The 24,005-nt window shown below is 32.1% G+C and overlaps 1 protein-coding gene across 1 annotated transcript; it reads right to left on the bottom strand.

Moving 5' to 3' along the window:
• Nucleotides 1-462: 462 nt before the first annotated feature.
• On the bottom strand, nucleotides 463-22,046 carry LOC115881510. Its single transcript, XM_030899023.1, has 7 exons — nucleotides 21,983-22,046; nucleotides 21,466-21,628; nucleotides 21,122-21,278; nucleotides 13,715-13,808; nucleotides 12,978-13,067; nucleotides 3,132-3,512; nucleotides 463-1,758 (listed from the first exon to the last, which is right to left on the bottom strand). The coding sequence occupies exons 2-7, from the start codon at nucleotides 21,544-21,546 to the stop codon at nucleotides 1,413-1,415; spliced, it is 1,149 nt and encodes a 382-aa protein (XP_030754883.1). The 5' UTR covers nucleotides 21,547-21,628; nucleotides 21,983-22,046; the 3' UTR covers nucleotides 463-1,412.
• Between the last annotated feature and the right edge of the window lie 1,959 nt (nucleotides 22,047-24,005).

Genomic DNA, 24,005 nt, shown 5'->3' with positions numbered 1-24,005 from the left:
CAAGTGTTGAAAAAGACCACCTTCTTGTGCTACATAGAAGCCTAGGCGTTCGTAAAATCCTTGTAAAATCCCCGTCTGACATTGGCTAACATATTAGAGCTAATAGTTTGGAAAGCCTCTCGAATTTTTACTTGAAGCTCATCCAGATTATTAGCCCTATTATGACCATACACCTTGGGTTTTACATAACCCCACAAAAAGAAATCATTGGGAGAAAGATCTGGTGATCTAGCGGGCCACAAAATAGTTCAATATCCACTAATTAAACGGTCTTATCTCATACCTACCAATTTTTATTTTATCGCATTTTTTCGCCTGCTTTTTATCCGGCGGACGGGTACACGCTAATTCGTCCGGTTCTGCCTATGTTACTACTACAAGGCTACTACGGTGGTCCAGTCTGTATGTCTGTATACCTACGTAAAATTATACGAAAGGGGTTTTGTAATAATAAAATAAAAGAAAAGTTTATGTTTTATTAGTAACTATAATCATTTAGTAAGGCATATACAACATTATTTTATAAAGTATTTATTAAACTTTTTATTATCCATAAAAACTAATCGAGTATTTTATTTGTCCATATAATACTCGTTAAAATGTCAAAATAAAAGTCTTGAGATTAGAACTGGTGAAGTAGTGTTTTAACATGACCATGGTTGGTTGGTTGGTCAACACAAATGACTAATTAAGAATACAAGGACGAATAACAAATTGTTACCATACCACCAAACAGTGCCGTGGCACATATTTTTTAACATAGCCGTTTGAAGATAATATATTTATATTTTTGATAAATGTTTTGACTACGCCTATGGTGTATGCGGTGGTATCATGCTAATTAAATATGAAAAAAACGACCAAAAAAAAGCAAGCGTTTTTCGATCGTATGGTACTACTTGTTCAACTGCTAATTATAAAAACTATAATCACATTGTTTCTAAAATTGTGCGATGTATTTAGTAGATATTAGACATTCTCTATTCCTCCAACAATAAAATTCTGAACTTTTAGAAATATATACAAAGTATTAGCCCATTTTTGTATAGAACCATTAAGGGTTCTTTCTTCTAATATTTCTAGCATAGATCTACATTTATATCTTCTAAAACTTAAGATTAAAAAACGATCAAAATTTCCAAATTTTCATTTGAATCAATAACTGCCTCATTTCGGTATTCCACAACTTCGTTCGCCTTCTAGAAAGCTATCAATCAATATCAAATTGACACGCTCAGTATATTCATTGTTTCTAACCCGATTTCAACGCCTCAAATGACAGTTTTATTTGTCCTGTTGACTTTGGCTATGACTAAGCCCTCCGAAGCCACGCCGCAGTAGATAAAGAACAGGCAACAGACAAATATAAAGAGGTACAAGCAGAAAATCGCCATGATGGCCAGTTGATGGCGTCAGTCGGTGGAAGACGATGACGTGTCGCCGGTACTAATAGAAACCACCGTCTCCTTTTCATGTTTTCGTTTTTCCGAACTCCTTTGCGATCTGTCGCTCCGCAGCTTCTCTTTTTGCTTCGGTTTGTAAGAGGAATGTTCGCTGGATTGGTCTTCTTCGGAAAGAACTTCTTCCAGTTTTTTTCTGCCTTTCGTTTCTTTGTCTGAGCGTCTTAGTTTTTGTTTGTTCACCTTTTTTTGGTCGGGAGGTACTTCTCTGGATTCAACAGGTTTTTTGGGGTGTTTGGTGCTGGTATGGGAACTTCCAGTAGAGTAACCAGTGTCTTTTCTCAAGCTCTTTGCTTTTCTGAAATAAAAAAAAATGTTTCTTCAGGTATAAGAATAGAACTCTTAATAGACGTGGAACTATACAGGGTGGGTCTTAAATAAGCGCAAGTATTATAAGGGATAGTAGAATAGACCTGGATAAAAGAAAATTTAAAATAGCCGATATGTTTAACTTAAAAAATTTAAAACGTCTGTCCTACGAAAGGATACATGACAGTTGTGTCTGTCATTTTATTTCATCAGTAAATAGAATTTTCTGTAATTTTTTGGATTCTTGATCTAATTTCCTAGATCGTTGCTTCAAAACCTAGATTAAGGAAAATTTCCTAGACCTGGCAACTATGAGAGGACAAGGTTGCCACATGAAATTTTCTCCAAATCTAGTGAAAATTTCCAATAACTGGCAACTATGACTGAGAGGATTGCCAGACGAACAAATGCAAATTCTGCAAATTCTCTAGATCATTCAATCATCAAATAGAGGAAATAGGAGAATTTTCTAGAATTAGCAACTATGAGAGAATAGCCAGAGGAAATTTTGTAAATTTCCTATATCATTACTTCATAATAGAAGAAATAGGAAAATTTCCTAGACCTGGAAACTATGAAAGGGCAGGTTTGCCAGATGAAATTTTACAAATTTTCTAGATCATGGATTCGAAATAGAGGAAATAGGAAATGTGCACCAAATGTAGGGAAAATTTCCTTTAACTGGCAACTATGACCGAGTGAACACACTGTTGCCAGACGAAATTTGCCTTGAAATTCCCTAGGCCCTAGATCATTCAATCATCAAATAGAAGAAATAGGAAAAATTTACTACATTTATAAAAAATTTACTAGACTTGACAACTACGAGAAAACAAGCATGATAGCCAGATGAAATTTTGTAAATTTCGTAGATCGTTGCTTCAAAATTGAGGAAGGCAAGACCTGGCAACCATGACTGAGAATACAGAGTTGCCACATGAAATTTTACAAATTCCCTAGAGGCTTCAAAATAGAGGAAATAGGAACCTAGATCTAGGGAAAATTTCCTAGATCTAGTAACTATGCTGAATTGCAAATTCCCTACATCATTAATTCATAATAAAGAAAATAGGAAATTTACCTTGACCTGACTGAGAACCTGTGTTCTCAGTGTCCCTGTGTCTAGTCGTCAGACAAAATTTTGTAAATCCACAATATTTTGTCTGTCAAAATCTTACCTGATTCTTTTTTGACAGCCTTTAGTAGAGATTAAAAGTTTGTTCAACGAGTCAGGAGAGATTTATACCGATGACATCCAGAAATGATAGAAAATACACTTTACCTGTCAATTAAGAAGACAGACTGTTACTGTCATGTATCCTTTTATTGGACAGACTATATTAAACCTTAAAACACTCTTACTTCTTTTTACTACTGCCATCTTCACTATCCCCTTCATCACTAGACTCCACTCTTCTACTGCTTTTCACCTTCCTAACTTTCTCCTTATAATTTCCCTTATTTCCTTTCCTACTACCACTATAAACATCGCCCTTGGAGATGATAGAAATGTCAGTCAGCTCCACGTCATCCTCTTTCTTGTTATGCTCGCTGTAGACAACGTAGAGTCTGTAGATTTGAAGCAGGATCACCAAGGTGTTCTTACACGTGAAGAACACGTTCATGTAGGATATAATTTGGAAGTGGGTGATGAGGAGCAGTCGAAACACCAGAAAAGGTGCGTCTTGGAGGGTGATGTTGAGAGCTATGCCCCAAACGTCTATGGTGCAACAACTTTCTGATCTGGAATAAAATAAAATAGAATAAATAATTAATTTAAACCGATTTTTTTCCTGTCTTCAAGTTTTATTTATTAAATGTAAATAAATTATAGTTATTAATGATACAAGTTCATTATGATGTTCGTATCGAACGTGTATCATTCAAAATTTAATCTACCACGCGACACGAGGGACGATCCAAAGAGATTTGATTAAATTTAAAATATCAGAGATATCCTCATAAAAATTAAAATTCAAAATTATCAGGTGCCCATATTAGTCGACGCCATGGTAACCGTGCTTGTTGATTGTTTCCATTTTGACTTTGACAACTCAATTATTGATGTACAATTTTGTATTAAACGTTCAGTGACGTTCAGTTTTAGCAAAAAGCAAAAAATAATATTAATATGGGTGATTCTGATTCTGAAAGTGTCTCTTCGGATATTGAAGGCATTGCACAAAACGTTGTCGATTCCCTACTTCCCGAAAAATCAAGACAAACGTACGAGCAAGCCTATGTAACTTGAAGATTGGTGTAAAGGGAAAGGAATCAAGAATAGTAGTAACGAAAAGGTTCTCCTGGCATATTTTGAACATCTTTCAAAACATAGGAAGGCTTCATCGCTTTGGGTATATTATTCCATGCTACGTTCAGTTATATCAGTGAAGAAAAATACAGATATTAGTAAGTACGTCCATTTAATTGCATTTATAAAAAGAAAATCGGAAAGATTTCGGTCAAAAAAATAGATAATTTTAAGAAAAGAAGACATAACTCGTTTTTTGTTGGAAGCCGATGATAAAACTTATTTCCTGACAAAAGTTTCATTGATAGTTGGACTTGCGGGAGCCTGCCGGCGTATCGAGTTGACAAATCTGCAGCTGCAAAATGTTAAAGATGAAGGACAAACCATTCATGTCATTATTCCATTTACGAAAACAAAGATATCACGATATTTTTTTATAACGAAAGGGAATGTTGAAGGAATAAATATGGTGGAAATGGTTCGAAGATATATAGCTATGCGGCCAAGCAACACAGAGCATACTCGATTTTTTGTGGGGTACAGAAATGGAAAATATATTAAGCAACCCGTTGGCATTAATACTTTGGGGAAAATGCCGTATAAAATAGCATTGTTCCTAAGTCTTCCAAATCCACAACAATACACTGGACGCTGTTTCCGTAGATCTTCTGCGTCGTTACTCGCAGATTCAGGAGTGGATTTATTAACTGTTAAAAGACATGGTGGTTGGCGCTCTAACACAGTGGCAGAGAGCTATATAGAAAATTCCAAAGAAAATAAGAAAAAAATGTCATGTAATATTTTGGGTAACATTTCTGGCAATGATGGGTCTTCAACAAGTTCAAGCACTCAGGAAATAAATCTACTTTCTAAAAATTCAACTCACCTGTCATCGTCTGGAATTAATTTAACCAACTGTACTGATATTATAATTAATGTTTACAATAAATAAACGTATTCCTAAGGTACCTTTTTTTGCTTGTTTCTTATTTTAAAATTTGCGAGTTATTATGAATTCATAATAGCACTAGTGCTATTATGAAAGCCATAATGACATCCAAATGACAATGTTAAATTTGTCCTAATGACATTGTCGTAGATTAAAATTGGATTAAAACATGAAATGTGTCATTCAACCTTGTTTTTATTACTTTGAGGCTTTAATTTACAAACAAATTCTCTTCTTTGCCTCTGCCCAAAAATTTTATTAAATAAATAAATTAATATTTAAAATTTATTAAATAAAATTTTATTAGATATCTATTTTTCTGGAAATAAAACTGCTTGTTCCTTTAAAACATGTAGGTATATTTAATCTTTCAAAAAAATATTCACCGACGTCACAAAAAAACGCGTCGCTTCGTATAATATTTTGAGATCGATTGGCGGGCATAATGCGCGCAATTTTCGATACAAGTGGTCGTCTGAAAAACTATTTTCAGTTTGTTTTATTTTTTTCGCCGCAAAAATTTGTCCCTTTGCCAATTTTTTTATCTGCTCCGCGCTCGTCCTCGTCGAATTCGTTTTTAATGACATTTCCGATTTGAAATAATGCACGCCATGTGGTTTTAAGGATTTTACTTAATTTATATTTCGTACAATTTATAAATAAACGGTATTTATTAATAATATAAAAGCAAGCTCACCCGTTGTATGTTTGTACAGCTATGAAAAGAGAGGGATGCGACGCTGCAAATTTAAGGAATTTTTACTTAATTTGGCAACTCCGCATAGATGGTCTTCGGGGATGACCCACAAATATGAATATATCCGTTTATTTATATGTCATTAATAATTCTATCCCCCTAAGGCTAAAGGAGATAACTAAATCATCATATTACATAGTTTATATCAAATAAACTTTTAGTACCACCTGAATCCCGAGCGGGAAATTTAAATTCCAGTTAGTCAACACGGTCATGGGCGCCGGAAGAATGAAATTTAGGGGGGGGGGGCAAGGTAAAAATGAATAAAAAACTGACATTTTTGGTAATTATTGGGAAAACTGGAAATCGTCCGATTTTCACCGAAATTCGTATACACCCTATTTTGAAGTCGTAGATTACGAATCTGAACTTTTTTCTTGGCGGTCTCTTACCGTTTTTCAGAAAAACGGAAAATAATTTCAATATCGATTTTTTCTTAATTTCTCATATTTTTAAGGTTTTCTAGCACATATTTTGTTAGGTATTCAATAATCAATAATGTTTTTGCTATTTGCTGTTACTTTTTTAACCAATTCTATGCATAATAGAGGAAAATTTGCTAAAATAAATTTGTAAACAATCTGAAAATGTTAGGTTATAGCTTTGTTCGGGTTCTTGTTATTACCGATTCTGAACCGTCCAAGAACTCTGCAGCGCATGCGCAAATGAAATAATGTCTTCATATTTCCTTCTGCGCATACGCATCACAGTTCTAGGACGGTTCAGAATCGGTAATAAGAGAAACCCGAAGTAAGTTTATGTGTTTCTGGCATTTAAAGCAACGTTGCCAATGCTAAACAAAAAAAAGGCGGTCGCCAGAAGAACGGCTCCTTTCCATAACTGTTATTTTACCAACGAGATCTGACTATTTATACCGACGAAGTTGCACGAAAGAGTTTTGATTGCATTGGTTACAACTTCCATGCAGAGGGTGTTAATCTTTTGTTGTTATATTATTAGATTAACTAAAAAGATTAACCCCTCCGCAAAGAAGTTAAAACCAATGCAATCAAAACTCTTCCGCGTAATTGTGGATATAGGTGTATATTTAATTATTGTCGATCTCATAATAGGTAATTTATTTAAAATCCCTAATCACCCGAAAAAATAGAAGAATGGCAACGTTGTAAATTTTCAAATTTCTAGAATAGGTCTAGAATATATTTGTCTCTCTTATTACATAGGAGAGAGAAAGAAGGATATATCAAATGTGAAACTTCCATCTGGTCTCAATTTTCTTTGCTATTTTGTTAAGAAAAGTGTTTTCAGTAAAATGTTGGACACTTTTCTATCCCCAATCAAGTGTGGCTTTTAGATAAACTATATTATAATGAAAATATAGTGAAATTATTACTTTATAGGGCCGAAATAAAGAGAAATTCAATGTTGAAATCATTTTCCGTTTTTCTGAAAAACGGTAAGAGACCGCCAAGAAAAAAATAGATTCGTAATCTACGACCTCAAAATAGTGTGTATACCAATTTTGGTGAAAATCGGACGATTTCCAGTTTTCCCAACAATTACCACATTTTTTATTATTTTACAGGTAACACCTAACAATTTCATAATAATGATTATTTTTTTTACAGATGGATGTAAGAAGATAGCTTTTATTTTTATTGTTTCAGTGATCCAGGGGGGGGGGGCAAATGCCACCTCTTGCCCCCCCTGTCCGGCGCCCATGAACACGGTGCCGAATATGTCTATGGTTGGCAACAATGAATTTAAAAATCGTGCCCTCGATTACATAACTAAAAGTTTAATTGATATCAAATATATCTATATACAGGGTGGCCCATCGAAAACGTTCCGCAAGGCATAACGGCCAGAGTAATTTTTTCTTCAAAAAATTCAAAAACACGTCAATTTTGTTTGTGAGGGGGACAACTTTTGCCCCAAAAATAATTGCAAAATCTTCATCCCCCAACTTTGTTCAAATGGAAAGAGGGGTCAAGTGGCGCCGCATTGAAAAGAGCTTTCTATTCTCTATATTTCCCCGCCTTGTTTTTGAAAATCGGTCGAGTCATTGAGAAAATATGAAGGATTGAAATTTGAAAGAGTTTATTTAAACATTTATCAGAGTAAATGATAAAGATAAATTTCTTCGACCGATTTGCTGTATTTTCTTATTATTTCTAGATGTTTACGCATTTTTTCACTTGCCACAATGTTGAACGATCAGGTGCGGTAGTTGATAGGTAGCTGTTCTGTGACTTGTGCGTTGAAGTTCTTCTCAATATCGTTAAACTTCTTAACAATTATGGTGTACTCACTTGCAGAAAAAGTGGAAATAATCGAACTTTATTTTAATAATAATGAATGTATTGGCACGGCATATAAATCACACGGCAGGCTAACTCTCTTTGGCGGGAACGCTACGCGCATACCGTCGCGCACGCCGCCATTAGGGTTTCCATCAACAGAAAGTAACCAGTGTCGTAGTTTCTTTCATCGACTGCGCACACTTTCGGCGGATTCGAGTCAGTAGCGTACGGATTAATTTATTTTGTTTATTTCTTGAGTTATATTTTATAGTTGTTGTTTTATTTTTGTTTATTGTGTTATATATTTGGTTTTTCTAGTTTATTTTCGTTTCTTGTGTTATATAATTTATTTTTGTTTTTCTAAACATTTTTAAATCGTTAATTTTTACGTGTTTTTAAAATGCCTGGGCGAAGTTGTGCAGCAAAAAACTGCCCGAGTAGAGGACTAAACTGCAATAAAAGTTTCTTTCTGTTTCCTAGAGATCCGATTAGGTATGTATATACATATGTGATTAATTATTTTAACATATTTTAGTTGTGAAAAAAAACAGTAGTATACATATTAGGACATTCAGCTAAATAGGAAGATCTAATTAAAAAGCTTAACAAACTTTAATATTAGTAAGATTTAATGTTAAATATTTAGTAAAATAAAATTTAATGTTGTATCTAGAATCTAGACATTAAAAATTAAATTTAAAAATCATTATATTATTCATTTAAATATAATTATAAAAATAAATAAAATGAGTATATCGAAAATAAGTTAACAATACATTTTTAGGGCAAGAACATGGGCAATTGCAGCTAATGGAGAAGACTTGATTGAAGATATAAATAAGGCCCACAAGTACAGGTGTGTTCTGTTCACTTTGAATTTAAAATGTTTACCAATTCACTTTCTAACCGTATAAAATACAATGCGGTACCTACTTTGTTTCCTGCCATGAAAAAAATAGAAGTTTCTAAAAAAAAATTGTGGATTTATTAATTTGTGAAATTTGAATATTAATAAAATTTGCTACGCCCATTGATGGGCATAATTTGTACGTAGCCTCTTTATATTGTTCAATAAATATTTTATTGGTATTTTTTTAATTCTTGTTTGTAACTCCTGGCATGTTTTTGTTAGTTGCATGTTTTTTAATTTTAATTGTCTATTCTCTACAGTGAAATATTTAATTGATTTTTCATTTTTACTTTTCGAGAAGTATGCGCAGTTAACGATTCATTTGTTTGGACAAAAGTGTTGTAAATAAAATTCAGTTTCAGTCAATTACAGTATTTTTTTAATACGACCCTGTCGTATTTTCTGAGAAATTTTTTAATACGTTTTAATCCGGCCCTGACTAGGAAACCATAATGGCGCCGACAAGGTCAAATTTTATAGAAATTTTAAACAATGGAATCTGAGTAGAGTTGGCGTGCCGATTGTTTTATGTGCCGTGGTATTGGGTTGCGCACATATTCAATGAACGCTATCCTGACAAACACCTTTATGGCAAAATTGTTCGCGAGTTAGTAGCAAGATTTCGCGAAACTGGTTCCGTTATGAATAAAAAGAGGCAGAGCCTGTAGTAAATGAAGCTATGAAGGTATTCGTATTGGGCCAAGTTGCCATGGATAGTACGTTGAGTACAAGAACATTAGCCAATGAGACCGGCGTGAATCGTACAAGTGTCCAAAAGATATTAAAAAAACACAAGTTCCACCCGTACAAAATTCAGTTGGTACAAGAACTCAACGAAGACGATTTTGATCGTCGCTTGCAATTTTGTGAAACTATCAGTGAACGAGTGGCGAATGATAATAATTTCCTATTTAATGTGTGTTTTTCGGATGAGTGTACTTTCTTTTTGAAAGGTGTAGTTAATCGGCACAACTGTCGGTACTGGGCTGAGGACAACCTCAGGGTTTTTTTACGAGGTGCACACACAAAACCCTCAGAAATTGAACGTGTGGGCTGGTATTTTTAGAAATCCTATTGTAGGTCAGTTTAACGATATTGAGAAGAACTTCAACGCAAAAATCACAGAACAGCTACAGTAGGTCTGTCCGTTCTGTAGCTACGGGGTATCCGTGAGAGGGGAAACGATATTCTCTCGATGTTTTCCGTAAAAAATAGACGACGCGTCCCATCAATAAAAATTCAACAAATTTGCAATAAAATGAGTGGGCGGAGCGATTTACGGTGACGCACTCGTCAAATCGACGTATAAAATATATTGCTGTTTATTTAAATGTTTTTTGTCCGCATTCCTTTCATAGACACAGATCCAGCAGATGTACTGTATCTAGCAACTACCGCACCTGATCGTTCAACCTTGTAGCAAGGGAAAAAATGCGTAAACATCTAGAAATTATCTTTATCATTTACTCTGATAAATGTTTAAATAAACTTTTCTAATTTCAATCCAGGGGCGTAGATAGGTGTATGCTATGGGGGTGGTACTATGATTAAGTCGCAAAAAAAATCACCGTCGGAATTTTTTTGTCGAATTAAAACGACGGCGATTTTTTTGTCTTCAAAAAGATATAAAAACATAACTAATAACTAAATTAAAATATAGATTTGTAAATAACATAAACAAAAATGAAACAACGACATTTATTAGTTAATTTTCTATAAACTATAAATAAAAAACTCTAAACTATCAAAAAAAAACTATAAAAACTATAAACTATAAATAAAACTACAAAACAAAATCAAGTTTTCTAGTACGCTGTTTGGAAAACCTATCAATAACAGCATCAACATTTATTTCAATATCTTTATGGATATTGATTAGAGTTAACCCCACTAATCTGTCCTGGCCAATAAGAACACTTTGTATGCTTTTAATTAGGTCGAACATATTATAAACGATAAATCAACATAATTAAAAGCATTCAAAGTGTTCTTATATATCGGATATTAATTTAAAAAAATCCTTTCATAGTCAATGACTATTTCAATTCTCGTATCTCGTCAAGCGTCAGGGGGTACTGTCCCCCAGTACCCCCCCTTATCTACGCCCTTGTTTCAATCCTTTATATTTTCTCAATGACTCGACCGATTTTCAAAAACGAAGCAGGGAAATATAGAGAATAGAAAGCTCTTTTCATTGCGGCGCCACATGACCCCGCTTCCCATTTGAAAAAAGTTGGGGGATGACACCCCCGCTTAGAGGTTTGAAGATTTTGCAATCATTTTTGGGGCAAAAGTTGTCCCCCTCACAAACAAAATTGACGTGTTTTTGGATTTTTTGAAAAAAAAAATACCCTGGCCGTTATGCCTTGCGGAACGTTTTCGATGGGCCACTCTGTATACCTAATGATGAACATAATCATATAACTTATTTAAAAATAGAAAATTACATTGTCTATAAGTAAATTGAAATGAATATTTTTAGAGCGAATGACTAAGTTTTCCTTTGCCAACATTTAAAAGAAAATCATCAGTTTTTCTAGAAAAGAAAAATCGAAATTCCAAACTGATCGAATTCTCTTACGCATTGGGAAAATTTTGGTATTTATCTTTGTGTTTTAAACGTTTGTATAATCCTATAATCAAATTTAATTCAGCTTTAAATAAAATGTCTTGTTAAATGGAATAATAATAATATTTATATATTATATGCTTGCGTATGTAATTTGTGTGTTAAAATTTGGTAACAATAGCTTTTCTTCATCTTTGTTATTATGAGAAATAAAAAATTGATATTTTGAAATTAGTTTAGACAGATATATAGTCATAATATTATGATTTTTTTAAATGAAACTAAAAAATGAAACTGAAGTAAATTCAACTTTTTTTACTTTAAAAATGAGTTTTAACAAGTTTATATTTCAATTTTTATAAATGATCACTACAACAGAGATCGATCCAACAAAATTATTGTCTATTCTCATTTCACAGGCCACTGTGACGTCGATTTTCTTTCGATCATATGTTTCCATAATATTACATTGGTACGTAATAAAAACAAGTAGAGATTGCAAAAATAGAAAATCTTGGAAATAATGTGGAAATGAAAAATGAAATGTTTTTCAAATTTTAACTCAGATACGTATATTTGTACCGTCATATCTGACGCCATAGATTATTTAACGTAGTTTAAATAAACCCAATCGCGTAGAAATATAGCATTTTCTTTGAATTTTTCGAAATGACGCAAGTGTTTATAAAATTAATACAAAGAAAAATTATTCTTGTATTCTGTCTGTCTAGAAATATAGTTATATACTTATTTTTTATTATCACATAAACAGAACGTTTTATACAGGGTGATCCGAACTGTATTCTGGAAACTACGGCAGCATATTCTGCAGATAAAAATATGTAAAAAAGTTCGTATAAATGTATGTTCTAAAATGTTTAGTTTTGGAGATACAGGGTGTAGAAGTTTCATTTTTATTTCGATTTTTTCCAAATAATTTCTGAAGTAACGTCAATATTTGAATAAAAATTGGTATCTTGCAGTTTTTTGGCATGAGAAATTTGATTTTGATGTCAATATGACTCCTACTTGTTTCGTCCGTACCTGTATAAAACTACTGAGTAAAAAAATATACATTTACGACTTTTTCTACGTAAAAATGGTCTCTTGTTAAAAATCGCTACGAGTAATGGTTCTCGAGATATTTGGAATCGAATTTATCAATACCTGTCACCACTGACATGAATTAAACATGTTGACTAAATAGTTATTAGACTGAAATTATAAATTTGAAATGTTTTTGTGCTTAAAGTTCAACAGAAACTGTTTTATCATTAATTTGCTAACAGTACGTCAGTAAAAGTTGCTAGCATTCACGAGAGCTTAAGTACTAGCGAATACCTACATTAAAATTCGCTTTTCTTTTTCACTATCTTCTAGCAGCTAATAATAAACAAAATGAAAAAAAAATATTTACTTTTAAAATTATACAATTCAGATACAACAAATACTTACGAACACATATTAAAACTGATTTTTTGTTGGTCCTTAGAGCCAATTTTACTTACTTTTTGATTGATGATTTGGTAGAGGTAAGTCGAGATTTTCTTGATTTTGTGGCAGTTAAAACCACAGTGAACTGCATCAAGCTCCATGACCTAACCAAATGTAGTACAAAGCCTTTAGTTTTGAAATATGTATATATTATATCTATTAAATATACAGAAATATATACAATGCTAGTGCCACAGATAAAGTCTGCATCGTATACAGGGTGGTCCGAATTGTATTGGGGAAACTTCCACAGCAAATTCTGCATATAAAAATAAGTAATTTGCTTTTAAAATTGCTACGACTAATGGTTCTCGAGATATTTGGAATCGAAATAATCAATTTCAAATTTCAATACTATTGTTAACTAGATAGTTATTAGACTAAAATCATATAAATTTGAAATGTTTTTGTGCTAAAGGTTCAACAAAAACTGTTTCATCATAATTTATAAGAATAAAAAGTTTCCAAATTTACCTATCATTTCAGTCAAATAACTATCTATAATGTGTATTTTTACACCGACACCAATTTTTATCCAAATGTTGACATTAGTTCAGAAACAACAGAACACAAAAATTGAAATAGTAATGAAACTTCTATACCCTGTATATCTGAAACGAAGCATTTTAGAACATACATTTATACGAAGCCTTTTACTTATTTTTATCCGAAGAATATGCTGCCGAAGTTGCGAAAAACGCCAGCTGATTCTGACCTGGACTTTACCTCTTGTACCCTAAGTTGTTCTTACCATATAGCTAGAGTCAGAAGTACCAAAATTGGTTCGGCTGCGATCTTGTCATCTTTAAACGAATCGAAAAACTCGATTATATCGGCCGCAGTTCCTGAAATAACATCAAAAGGGTAAATAAAACGTTTTGCAAAATCCTGCGAGCCAGTAAAAATATCGAATTTTGATTTATTATCCGAAAATTCGCTAATTTTAGTACCGAGTGCGGTGGAAATAGTACGGCTGTTTTCCAGAGGAGCGTATTTTTAGAATGTCCAGCGATTCCAGTATAGTTACATCGTCATAGTTATTTGTTTTTCTACGAAAGTGGAAACTTTTTGGAAACGCAATTGATGTGGACCAAACCACCAAGTAGGATTAATGTAAACAGTAAACAGGAATTTGCCATAATTGGTATGCTGTACCAAAAGTCCTGCCTAGTATTAGTTATTTTAAATATATTTTTTTTATATACAAATACATGTGATGTAATGTCATGACTTTTCAACATTTGTTTTAATATTTTGAGTGAAGTGTCACATTTTCTTTAGTTTTAAAGCTTTGAATAAAAAGATTAAAAGGAAGAAGCATATCAAAAATCTTAGGTCGAACCTTTGAATAAGAAGACTAAGGAAGGAGCATAATGCTATCCATGTATATATTTGGAAAGAGTTGGCGCCGGTCGGACGTGAAAGACGGTTGAGCGTAAAAAAATCCTTTTTCTGAGATAGAATTTAATTCAGGTTCCAATTTCCCATTGTTTTTAGTTTGTACTTGTTTTTGGTGAGTGTTTTCCATTTTATTAAGTAGTTTTAGTTTTTTGCTTATATAATCCTAACCCTAAAATCCTGCTGACCCTTCCTGATCGTTCCTGATCCTATGCTAAATGGGGAAGGGTCCTCCTAATGATTTCGTTCGAAAATTAGCCCATATTTTATCGCCCCAAAATTACAATTTAAGTTTGAGCTTTACAAAAGGTATATGTCAAGAAATACCCGTAAATGTCATTAAGCACCTTGAAGAGGAACTTTATGGGATTAGAAACAAATATATAGAAGATGTTGAAGTACAGCAAGAAATTTCTCAATGTTTTTTTAATATTAGGAAATATACAAATAAAATTTCAGAGTATGATATTTCTGCTTTTCCTCCCTTCCTTGCAGTTATCCAAGGTGAACGTTCCCTTCATCCTATGAATGTTGGAAAAAAAGATAACTGTTAAATGAAGTTGTCATTTAATAATACCTAAATTAATAAGTTATTGAATATTGTAATAATACTATAATTAACCTTGTAATTGATTACTTTATTTTACTTTAATTCATATTAATTTGTATTTATAAATACATCTTTAAGATTTCCGATGTAGGAATGAGTTTTCAATAATAATAAAGCACTAAATAGATAAATTTCTGAAATGACAACTTCATTTGACAGTTATCTTTTACCTTGACTGGTGCTCATAGGTAAATACAGGGCCATAAGAAAGGAGAAATATTTAAAAAGAAATCAGCGATAACTCGTAAACGAGCTAATCAAAAATATCTAAAGTTATTCTTTTGAATGTGGGTTTTAGTACTCTTCAATAAACCTAAATAGAATTATTCTCTAAAATTATTAGGGAAGCCAATTATTGACCCCATTAAAAATTACATGGGATTTCCTATGTCCCGTCCGACGATGCAACACCCGGTATGTTTAGAACGATCCTTGTAGCATAATATACGAGATGCACTTATCAACGACGAGATGGTATACAAACTTTATTGATGGTAACTTTATTGGTGTATAAGACAGATATTTCCTCCACTTGACTTCAAAAGACACAAAACATGTAATAACACGAATCAAAACGCATCATCTTCCAAAACGCAGATATTTGACATAAGTTTAAGTTGACACAAAATTATAACCTATAATTTGGCAAGACTTTGACAAGTCTCAAACATCTAAAGGCGAGTTCATACGTATCGGCGTCCGTTTGTCGTTTATCGTTCCGTCAAACCAATAAAATTGTAATATGATCTGTCCTTTTTGAAATAAACCAATAAAACTGGTTAATATAATAAAAATATTTAAACCCATCCATAGTTAACTTAAAAAATATGAGAAACTTTTTTTAGTAAAATAAATAGATTGGCATGGGACGTCATCTGCTTTTCTTTTGTCATCGTCTGTCGAAATCTTACCTAAGAAAAAAAAACAGAGTGAGGTATACTCTGTTTTTTTTTCTTAGGTTAAACAACTACCAGTTGTAGAATAAATAATAAATAACATAAAATAAGATCAGTAAAGACTGAAGCTTTGTTCGGGTTCTTGTTATTACCGATTCAGAACCGTCCTAGAACTCTGCAGCGCATGCGCAAATGAAATAATGTCTTCATATTTCCTTCTGCGCATACGCATCACAGTTCTAGGACGGTTCAGAATCGGTAATAACAAGAACCCGAACAAAGCTTGACAAATCCACAAAATTTCAAATCAAATTGAAGTTTGTCAAATGAATCGTCAAACAGAACTGTCCGATCCCCACTTTCGTCTATCATGCATGAATACATGAAAAGATTTATTCAAAGAACGAGAAGATACATTAAAGTGACAGTTGTAATCAAGTTGTAATCTGTTATTTTACTGTACAGGAAAACTGTGTTTTCTGCCATTTTTGGGATGTCTGTCGAAATCTTTTAGTATCATTGTATTTGCTAATCAAACATGAAATTATAGGAATAGTTGTAGTTTAGTTAGAGTGTTAAAACATTTTGCAACTTTGCCAAAAAAAAAGACAAAAAAACAAGACAGAATTTATTTTCGAACAAACAGAAAACCGGATGTAACCGTAACCTACAACTGCGACAGAGTAAACAAGACACTTTTGACGTTAATTTTTATTTTTTTAAAATTTTAGGTTTCAAGCTTTTGTTTTTGGGTGATTCACATTTTAGTTTGCGTAGATCAATGAATCACCCTATAGCACCTAATATAATTTTATACTTGTCGATGTAGAATATTTCGGTATACAATGCCTTTGTAATAAGCAAGCGATCATGGGTTATTTAAAGAAAGTTTGTAGAAATTATCGTGGGTTTATAGTTGTGTATACAAAAGAATTCAAAATATCCGTCACTGGGCAGTTAATAAATTTAGAAATTTATATTTTACGATTTTGACGTTTAAAATTTATTACGTGTATAAAGTTGAGCCAAAAAAGGCAAAACCTATTCTTTATCTAAGAGTATGGTAACAGATTGGTTACTGATGTATCATAAAATCGAAAAAAAAAGTATCAGGTTTTAAAGCTTCATTCAGAACCTCGAAATCAGTGGAATAAATTAGTAGTTTCAATTAGCCTGTTCATTAAAATGTTGTATCCTATGTTAAAGGGCTTGTTCCTTTCTACAATTTTCTGTCTCACAATGTACCGTTTGTGTCCAGGAAGAGTTCATAATTTCATAGTTGTCGATTTTCGAAAGAAATCAATACATGCGTATTATTTCGTATATTTTTCATTTTATTGATTTTATGAAAAGCACTGTTCATTAAAATGTTGTATCCTATGTTAAAGGGCTTGTTCCTCTCTACAATTTTCTGTCTCACAATCTACCGTTTGTGTCCAGGAAGAGTTCATAGTTTCATAGTTGTCGATTTTCGAAAGAAATCAGTACATGCATATTATTTCGTATATTTTTCATTTTATTGATTTTATGGAAAGCACTGTTCATTAAAATGTTGTATCCTATGTTAAAGGGCTTGTTTCTCTCTACAATTTCCTGTCTCACAATGTACCGTTTGTGTCTAGGAAGAGTTCATAGTTTCATAGTTGTCGATTTTCGAAAGAAATCAGTACATGCGTATTATTTCGTATATTTTTCATTTTATTGTTTTTATGGAAAACACTGTTCATTAAAATGTTGTATCCTATGTTATAGGGCTTGTTTCTCTCTACAATTTTCTGTCTCACAATGTACCGTTTGTGTCCAGGAAGAGTTCATAGTTTCATAGTTGTCGATTTTCGAAAGATATCAGTACATGCATATTATTTCGTATATTTTTCATTTTATTGGTTTTATGGAAAGCACTGTTCATTAAAATGTTGTATCCTATATTAGAGGGCTTGTTTCTCTCTACAATTTCCTGTCTCACAATATACCGTTTGTGCCCAGGAAAAGTTCATAGTTTCATAGTTGTCGATTTTCGAAAGAAATCAGTACATGTATATTATTTCGTATATTTTTCATTTTATTGATTTTATGAAAAGAACTGTTCATTAAAATGTTGTATCCTATATTAGAGGGCTTGTTTCTCTCTACAATTTCCTGTCTCACAATATACCGTTTGTGCCCAGGAAAAGTTCATAGTTTCATAGTTGTCGATTTTCGATAGAAATCAGTACATATGATATTATACAAAATAATAACTGACATTATGATAATTGTCAAATAGTAAACGACAACGGCGCAATGTGACCAACATGGCGATAATAAAAATCGCTTTAAACTAATTTTTGCACCTTTAATCTAAATAAAATATCTATTACACTCATTTGCTTTATGAAGTAAAATGAAGAGCTGCTCGGTATGTTAAATTATACAACAAATTTAAACATTTTTGCTAAAATTTCATATTTAGTCAGGTGTATAGGCTTTAATATCAATTTCGATATGATTGATGACGTGCATCAGAAAATGTTTTGCGATTACCGTATCTTCTATTGCTGGGTGTTGATATGCGAAACTTTTCAAATCACCCTTGTAAGTATAACGTAGTATTTTCTGGATATTTGTTGTTATAGCAATAAAGTTTCTACGTAAGATTCTAAAACATTTGCCATGTGCATGATTATGTAAATACATTAAATTAAAAGAAAGAGTTTTGGAAAGATTCTGATCATTAATTATTGTGCTATGTAATAATGTATAATATATAAACAAAACAGTTTGTATCATCTAGTACTTTCTGCGCGTTATTTTATTTTATAGCTTCATGGTATAAAAAACGAAATTTCTAAAATTTATTGTTAAAAATTTAATAGCGTAAAAAACTGGCAAACTTTAGGTGAAAACCACTAAATATGAGATGCGTTAGATCTCTAGCCAATTTGTTTCTTTTTTGTATGTAAAAGATTTTATGATCATGTGGACTTTGACAGTTTATGAATATTTCAATATGCAATTTACCATAAGAACATGTTATCTGTCATCGTACGACTCTCGTACAAAGCACGCTTTGATCATAAAACGTTTCCATGAATGTATACAGGGCGAGTCTTAAATAAGTGCAAATATTTTCTGGTACAGTTCATACCAAATAAACTTTCAGTCACGTGGTTAAACTTGACCGGCACAGCGTTGCCCACTTTTATAAATTTTCTTTTAATCAAAACATTTTAAGAAACAAAAATAAATTAATTATAAATATATAAACAGTTATTATTTATATCAACAAAACTCACTTTCTTAACAGCACTTAAGGGACATAAAGGGCCATTACTACCGCTTTCTCATTCAAAATATTCTAATAAAGTTGCGATGAGTTTTTTACGGCTATTAAGTTATCTTGTACACTTCGCACTAAAAGTGGTTTTAAAAAGAACAAGGTTTAATTACTATGCTTAAAGTATCACAAACTTATTTGTTTAAACCATAAAATAATAAATACAACAATAAGTGTCAAGTCAATGTTAAATTATGGAAACAGCGTGGCTGCCTGGGTAACTAATTTTCAGATATGGCGGCTGGGACATTTGACATGACATAGACATGACAATTTCAATTTTATGAAATTTATTTCCGTTTCCTGTTTTTAATAGCGGGCTGTTCAGGAGGTTTAAATGAGGGTTAATATACTTTTTACTCTTTCTAGTAGTAAATAATACAACAAAATTACTCAAAAATATTTATTTGGAATTTAGAACAATGTAAATATGCAAATCACCACAATTAAAGAGCTATAAACCAATAAACTACTGTATCAATATCAAATATTTAAATAATATCAGAGATGCTGTGTTAAAGTGAATTAGTAAAGTAACAGTGCATTGACTTACAGAAACTTGAAGATAAATAAATGTTTTCACAGCTTCACGGCATAAAACTAAATAACTGGAAGCAGGAAAAAGGCAACCGGAACCCACACAAAACCTGGAATCAAAAAAAATATGTAAAAAACATAAATATAGGTACATAAGACTTTTGTGAATTAAATCAAACAGGACTTGAATGAAAATAAAATGAATAAAAAATATAATACATATACATCCAATACCTCATTTGTATTTTAAAAATAATCTACATACATAGATTTATAGCATTATTGCTATAAAAATACATAATATAAGAAATACAATTCATCTTGTAGAAAATCAATGTAGGCTAATAATAGTTCAATAATCATAATTTACCTTGTATAACTTGCTTTCAATTGCTCAAAATCACCGATCAGTCTTTAAAGTAGAGATACGGAAAAATCCTTGGCAAAGAATATCCCAAGATCCTTGGGTTTAAAGCTAAAAAAAATATAAAAACAATTAATATATTACCTATTTTTACATATAATATGGCCCATACCTAGTACACGCAGAAACGTCGATTTCATCATTTTCTTCATGTAATTAATATCATATATACTTTATTAAAGTGTTAACAAGGAACTTTATATCAAAAAACATCTTTGTACTTATAAATTTCAGCCGAAATATCAGAAACAAACTTCCAATCAAATCTAAACGGCAAAAATTAAAATGGCGCTCGACCTTGCCAGAGGCCTCGGGAGCTGACGCTGACACACAGACAAAAGACAAAAGAACAGGACGCCGACGTGCATAAAAATGTTCCGTAGCAGAAATTGACAGAAATCATATAGAAATATTCAGATTTTTGTCTAGGACAGTCGGACAGTCTAGAAGGCCATGCTTTCTGCCTGGGTAGAACCGCGCCATAACTGTTTCCAATTTTCCGGTTTACTGTCACCCCCCTGGTTTAAACATGGTTTAAACCACAAACTCGTAATACAAAACTAAAGTGTCAAAACGAATGACAATGTCAGAAAATAAATAAATAAAAGCGGCAACTTGGCATTTTTTTACAGCAGCGCTACCACCCGGATCCCCAGCGGGAAATTTAAATTCCAATTAGTCGGCACGGCGCCGAATATGTCTATGGTTGGTAACAATGAGGAAAGTTAATTTAATATAATTTAATATATATAATAAAGATTTATAGTTTAATTGATATGAAATATAGGTAGATGTATTCTCGTAGATCTCGATAAAAGAAACATATTTTCTCTTTACCGTTTTCCAAATGTCTCACCCTGTATATTGTACGTACTATGTTTTTTGTATTTTTAATATCAGTGGTAAAAAACAGAAAAATTAGGAACTTTCATTTTGTCGTTTCAAAGTGCTTCTAGTCTAATAAAAATGATACTTACCAATATAGACAAGCAGCAATTGACTGAGCTGATCTCTGGTCAGATCTCCTTTGGGCAGCATCCATCTACCAATAATGAGTATCAACATTAAAAACTGTTCAATCAGCGTTATCCATGTTTCGGTGCTAAGTGAAATGTCTGGAAGTTTTATACCAACCTGAAATTTTAATAAAAACAATTCATTTTGTTGGTCATCGATAATTTATTTAATATTATTTTAAAATTTCGTATTAAAATAATTATTTCTGAAACTAATAGCTCTAGTAGCGTATAAAACACACAGTAGATTTATTTAATTTTGAGTTTTAAATTATATTTTTATTTTTTGATTCAATCATACTAACCCCAATGAGATTGTGTAGATCTTTCAATTGTGAGTCTGCTGTGAAATTCATGGGTAATTCTAGTTCTTCTTTGGCTTTCATTCTTTTTTCTACTTTGTCTAGTTCCAGGAGCCATATTGCCGGGACGATACTTGCCAAATAAAGAAAAACAGATGGACAAAACCTGGTAAAAATCAAAATTTAAATTAAATAAAAGCCGAAAATTATATACATATTTTTTAACACACTAAACCAAGAGGGTTATACATTTTTATCACTCTGATTTTATACAGGGTGTCCCAATATTCCGTGAAACACATCGGCACGAATGGATAGTAATGATTGTATTTAGATTACTTTTAAATTGAAATTATTAACAGCATAAATCGAATCCATCAAATACATGCACATGTTTCATGAAATAATTCTCAGATAAAATAAATAAGGAAAAGCTTTAGCACAGAATATTACAACAGAAAAATAAGTTATATCCTTTAGTGAACATATTAGTTAAATAATGAGAAAACATTTACTTTACCTTTAATAACATTCTTTGTCACGATGCGATAACCAAAATTTACAAACCAAAATAACATAAATGCATCTCGAATGGTAATCTCAAAGCTATTACCTAACACCTAATCTATCAATTATTCTGTTCATTGTCTGATTTCCCTCTCCCTAGTTTGTGAATAATATTGTAAAAATCAATAATTTTATTTATGTATACAGAGTGTCTTAAAACTGAATGTATTGAATTTAAAGAAATATATATTTATTTTTAAAAAGGCGGTTTTTTTCGAATTTTAAACGACTTTTTTACTATCATTTAAAAATAATTCTTATTTCTTACTCAATCTATACAAATATATAAAATCCTTAAGTGACTGACTCGCTGATTAATCACGATCCTGCTCAAACTACTCAACGTAAGAAGCCCAATTTTGGCATACAGGTTGATTCTAGGGTGTAAAGGTTCAATAAGAAGGGATTTTTCGAAATTCCAGTTCCAAGGGGGTGAAACCACCCTTCAAATATTACAATATTTTTTTATTTAAAAAACGGTCAAGTTTCCGAAAAAACGCTTAAACACGTATATTTTATTTTGTTTTTTTACATATATTAAGATTTTTTAAAAATGTATACAGGGATTTTTCCCTGTATACATCTGGTCATTGATTAATCAAGATCCTGCTTAAAGCGCTTGACGTAAAAAGCTGATTTTTGGAAAACAGATTGACTTTAGGGTGTAGAGGTTCGATAAGAAGGGATTTTTCAAAACTCGAATTCTAAGGGGGTGAAACCACCCCTCAAATATTAGAATATGTTTTTATACACGTATATTTTATTTTGTTGTTTTACACATTTTAAGATTTTTTAAAAATTTATACAGGGTGTTTCATAAAATATGTCCACTGAGTAATCAAGATTCTGCTTAAACTGCTTGACGTCTAAAGCTGATTTTTGGTAAACGGATTGACTGTGGGGTGTAGAGGTTCGATAAGGAGGGGTTTCTCGATTGTTTTTTCTCATTCTGACATAAACGTGAGAAAATTTTATCCTGTTTGTATGTTAATGGAAATTCTTGCTTTGCTTTATCATCACCATTTCAAATGATTAATTCGACGCGAACGAAGTCGCGGGTACACGCTAGTATAAAAATAAATTACAACCTTCTCAAAGGCTAACTGACAGTATAAGCGCCATTAAAAAATAACGAAGGGTACCTACCTACGGGCTAAGCAAATCAGTTTAAAGCTTAACCACGCCAAAATTATCATTGATTGTCATTCCTAAATCGTCTTTGACGCCCTTTTTTTTCGATCGTATGGTACTTGTTCTTCTTTTATGGTTCTTACAGTACATCTTATTTATTGTACTGTATTAACCATAAAATAAACGTTCTGATTTGTGGTGTTGAGTGTACTATTCGTACACACAAAAATCTGCACCCAAAGTTATACTTTGCTGACGCTGTATATAGGCCTCTACCACAGATATAGTCTGTGAAACGAATAACTTTGAATTTGACAGTTCCCGCGGGCTTTTCTAGTGTTGATTTTATTAGGCTAGCAACTTGCGGCCATGCTGACGCAATGCCGTCTCTAATAGAACAGCCTCGGAGCGAGATTTGCGACGTCACGCTAGTTAGATACTATGGATTAATAAATATGTTGTAGAAAACATGGAAATCACAATTCTTCCTCGTAATGTTTTACAATATACAAATTCCTCGTAAATGTTTTACAATATACAAATCATGAATAGGTACATAAGATAATGGGTAAACTGTAAAATATATTTTAAATTTTGGGGTTTGAAAATCGATCAAATTTAACAAAAAACATTCAATATCTACTAATAGTGATGTATTATTATTTGCATTCACAAAATTTCGAAAATTTATATATGCAAATAATACAATATCACAGAAAAAAGGCGTCAGCGATGGCTATGAAATAAAGATCGCTGGAATTTTATATATAAATTGTTACATATAAGTATTATTATTATTATTTTTAAAATGCAAACCAAAAATACGAGGAATAATTATGTTTTCC

Source organism: Sitophilus oryzae, unplaced genomic scaffold, assembly GCF_002938485.1.
Source record: "Sitophilus oryzae breed Bouriz unplaced genomic scaffold, Soryzae_2.0 scaffold_172_pilon_pilon, whole genome shotgun sequence".
NCBI classification, from domain to species: domain Eukaryota; kingdom Metazoa; phylum Arthropoda; class Insecta; order Coleoptera; family Curculionidae; genus Sitophilus; species Sitophilus oryzae.
This window is presented reverse-complemented; position numbering and strand designations above follow the sequence as displayed.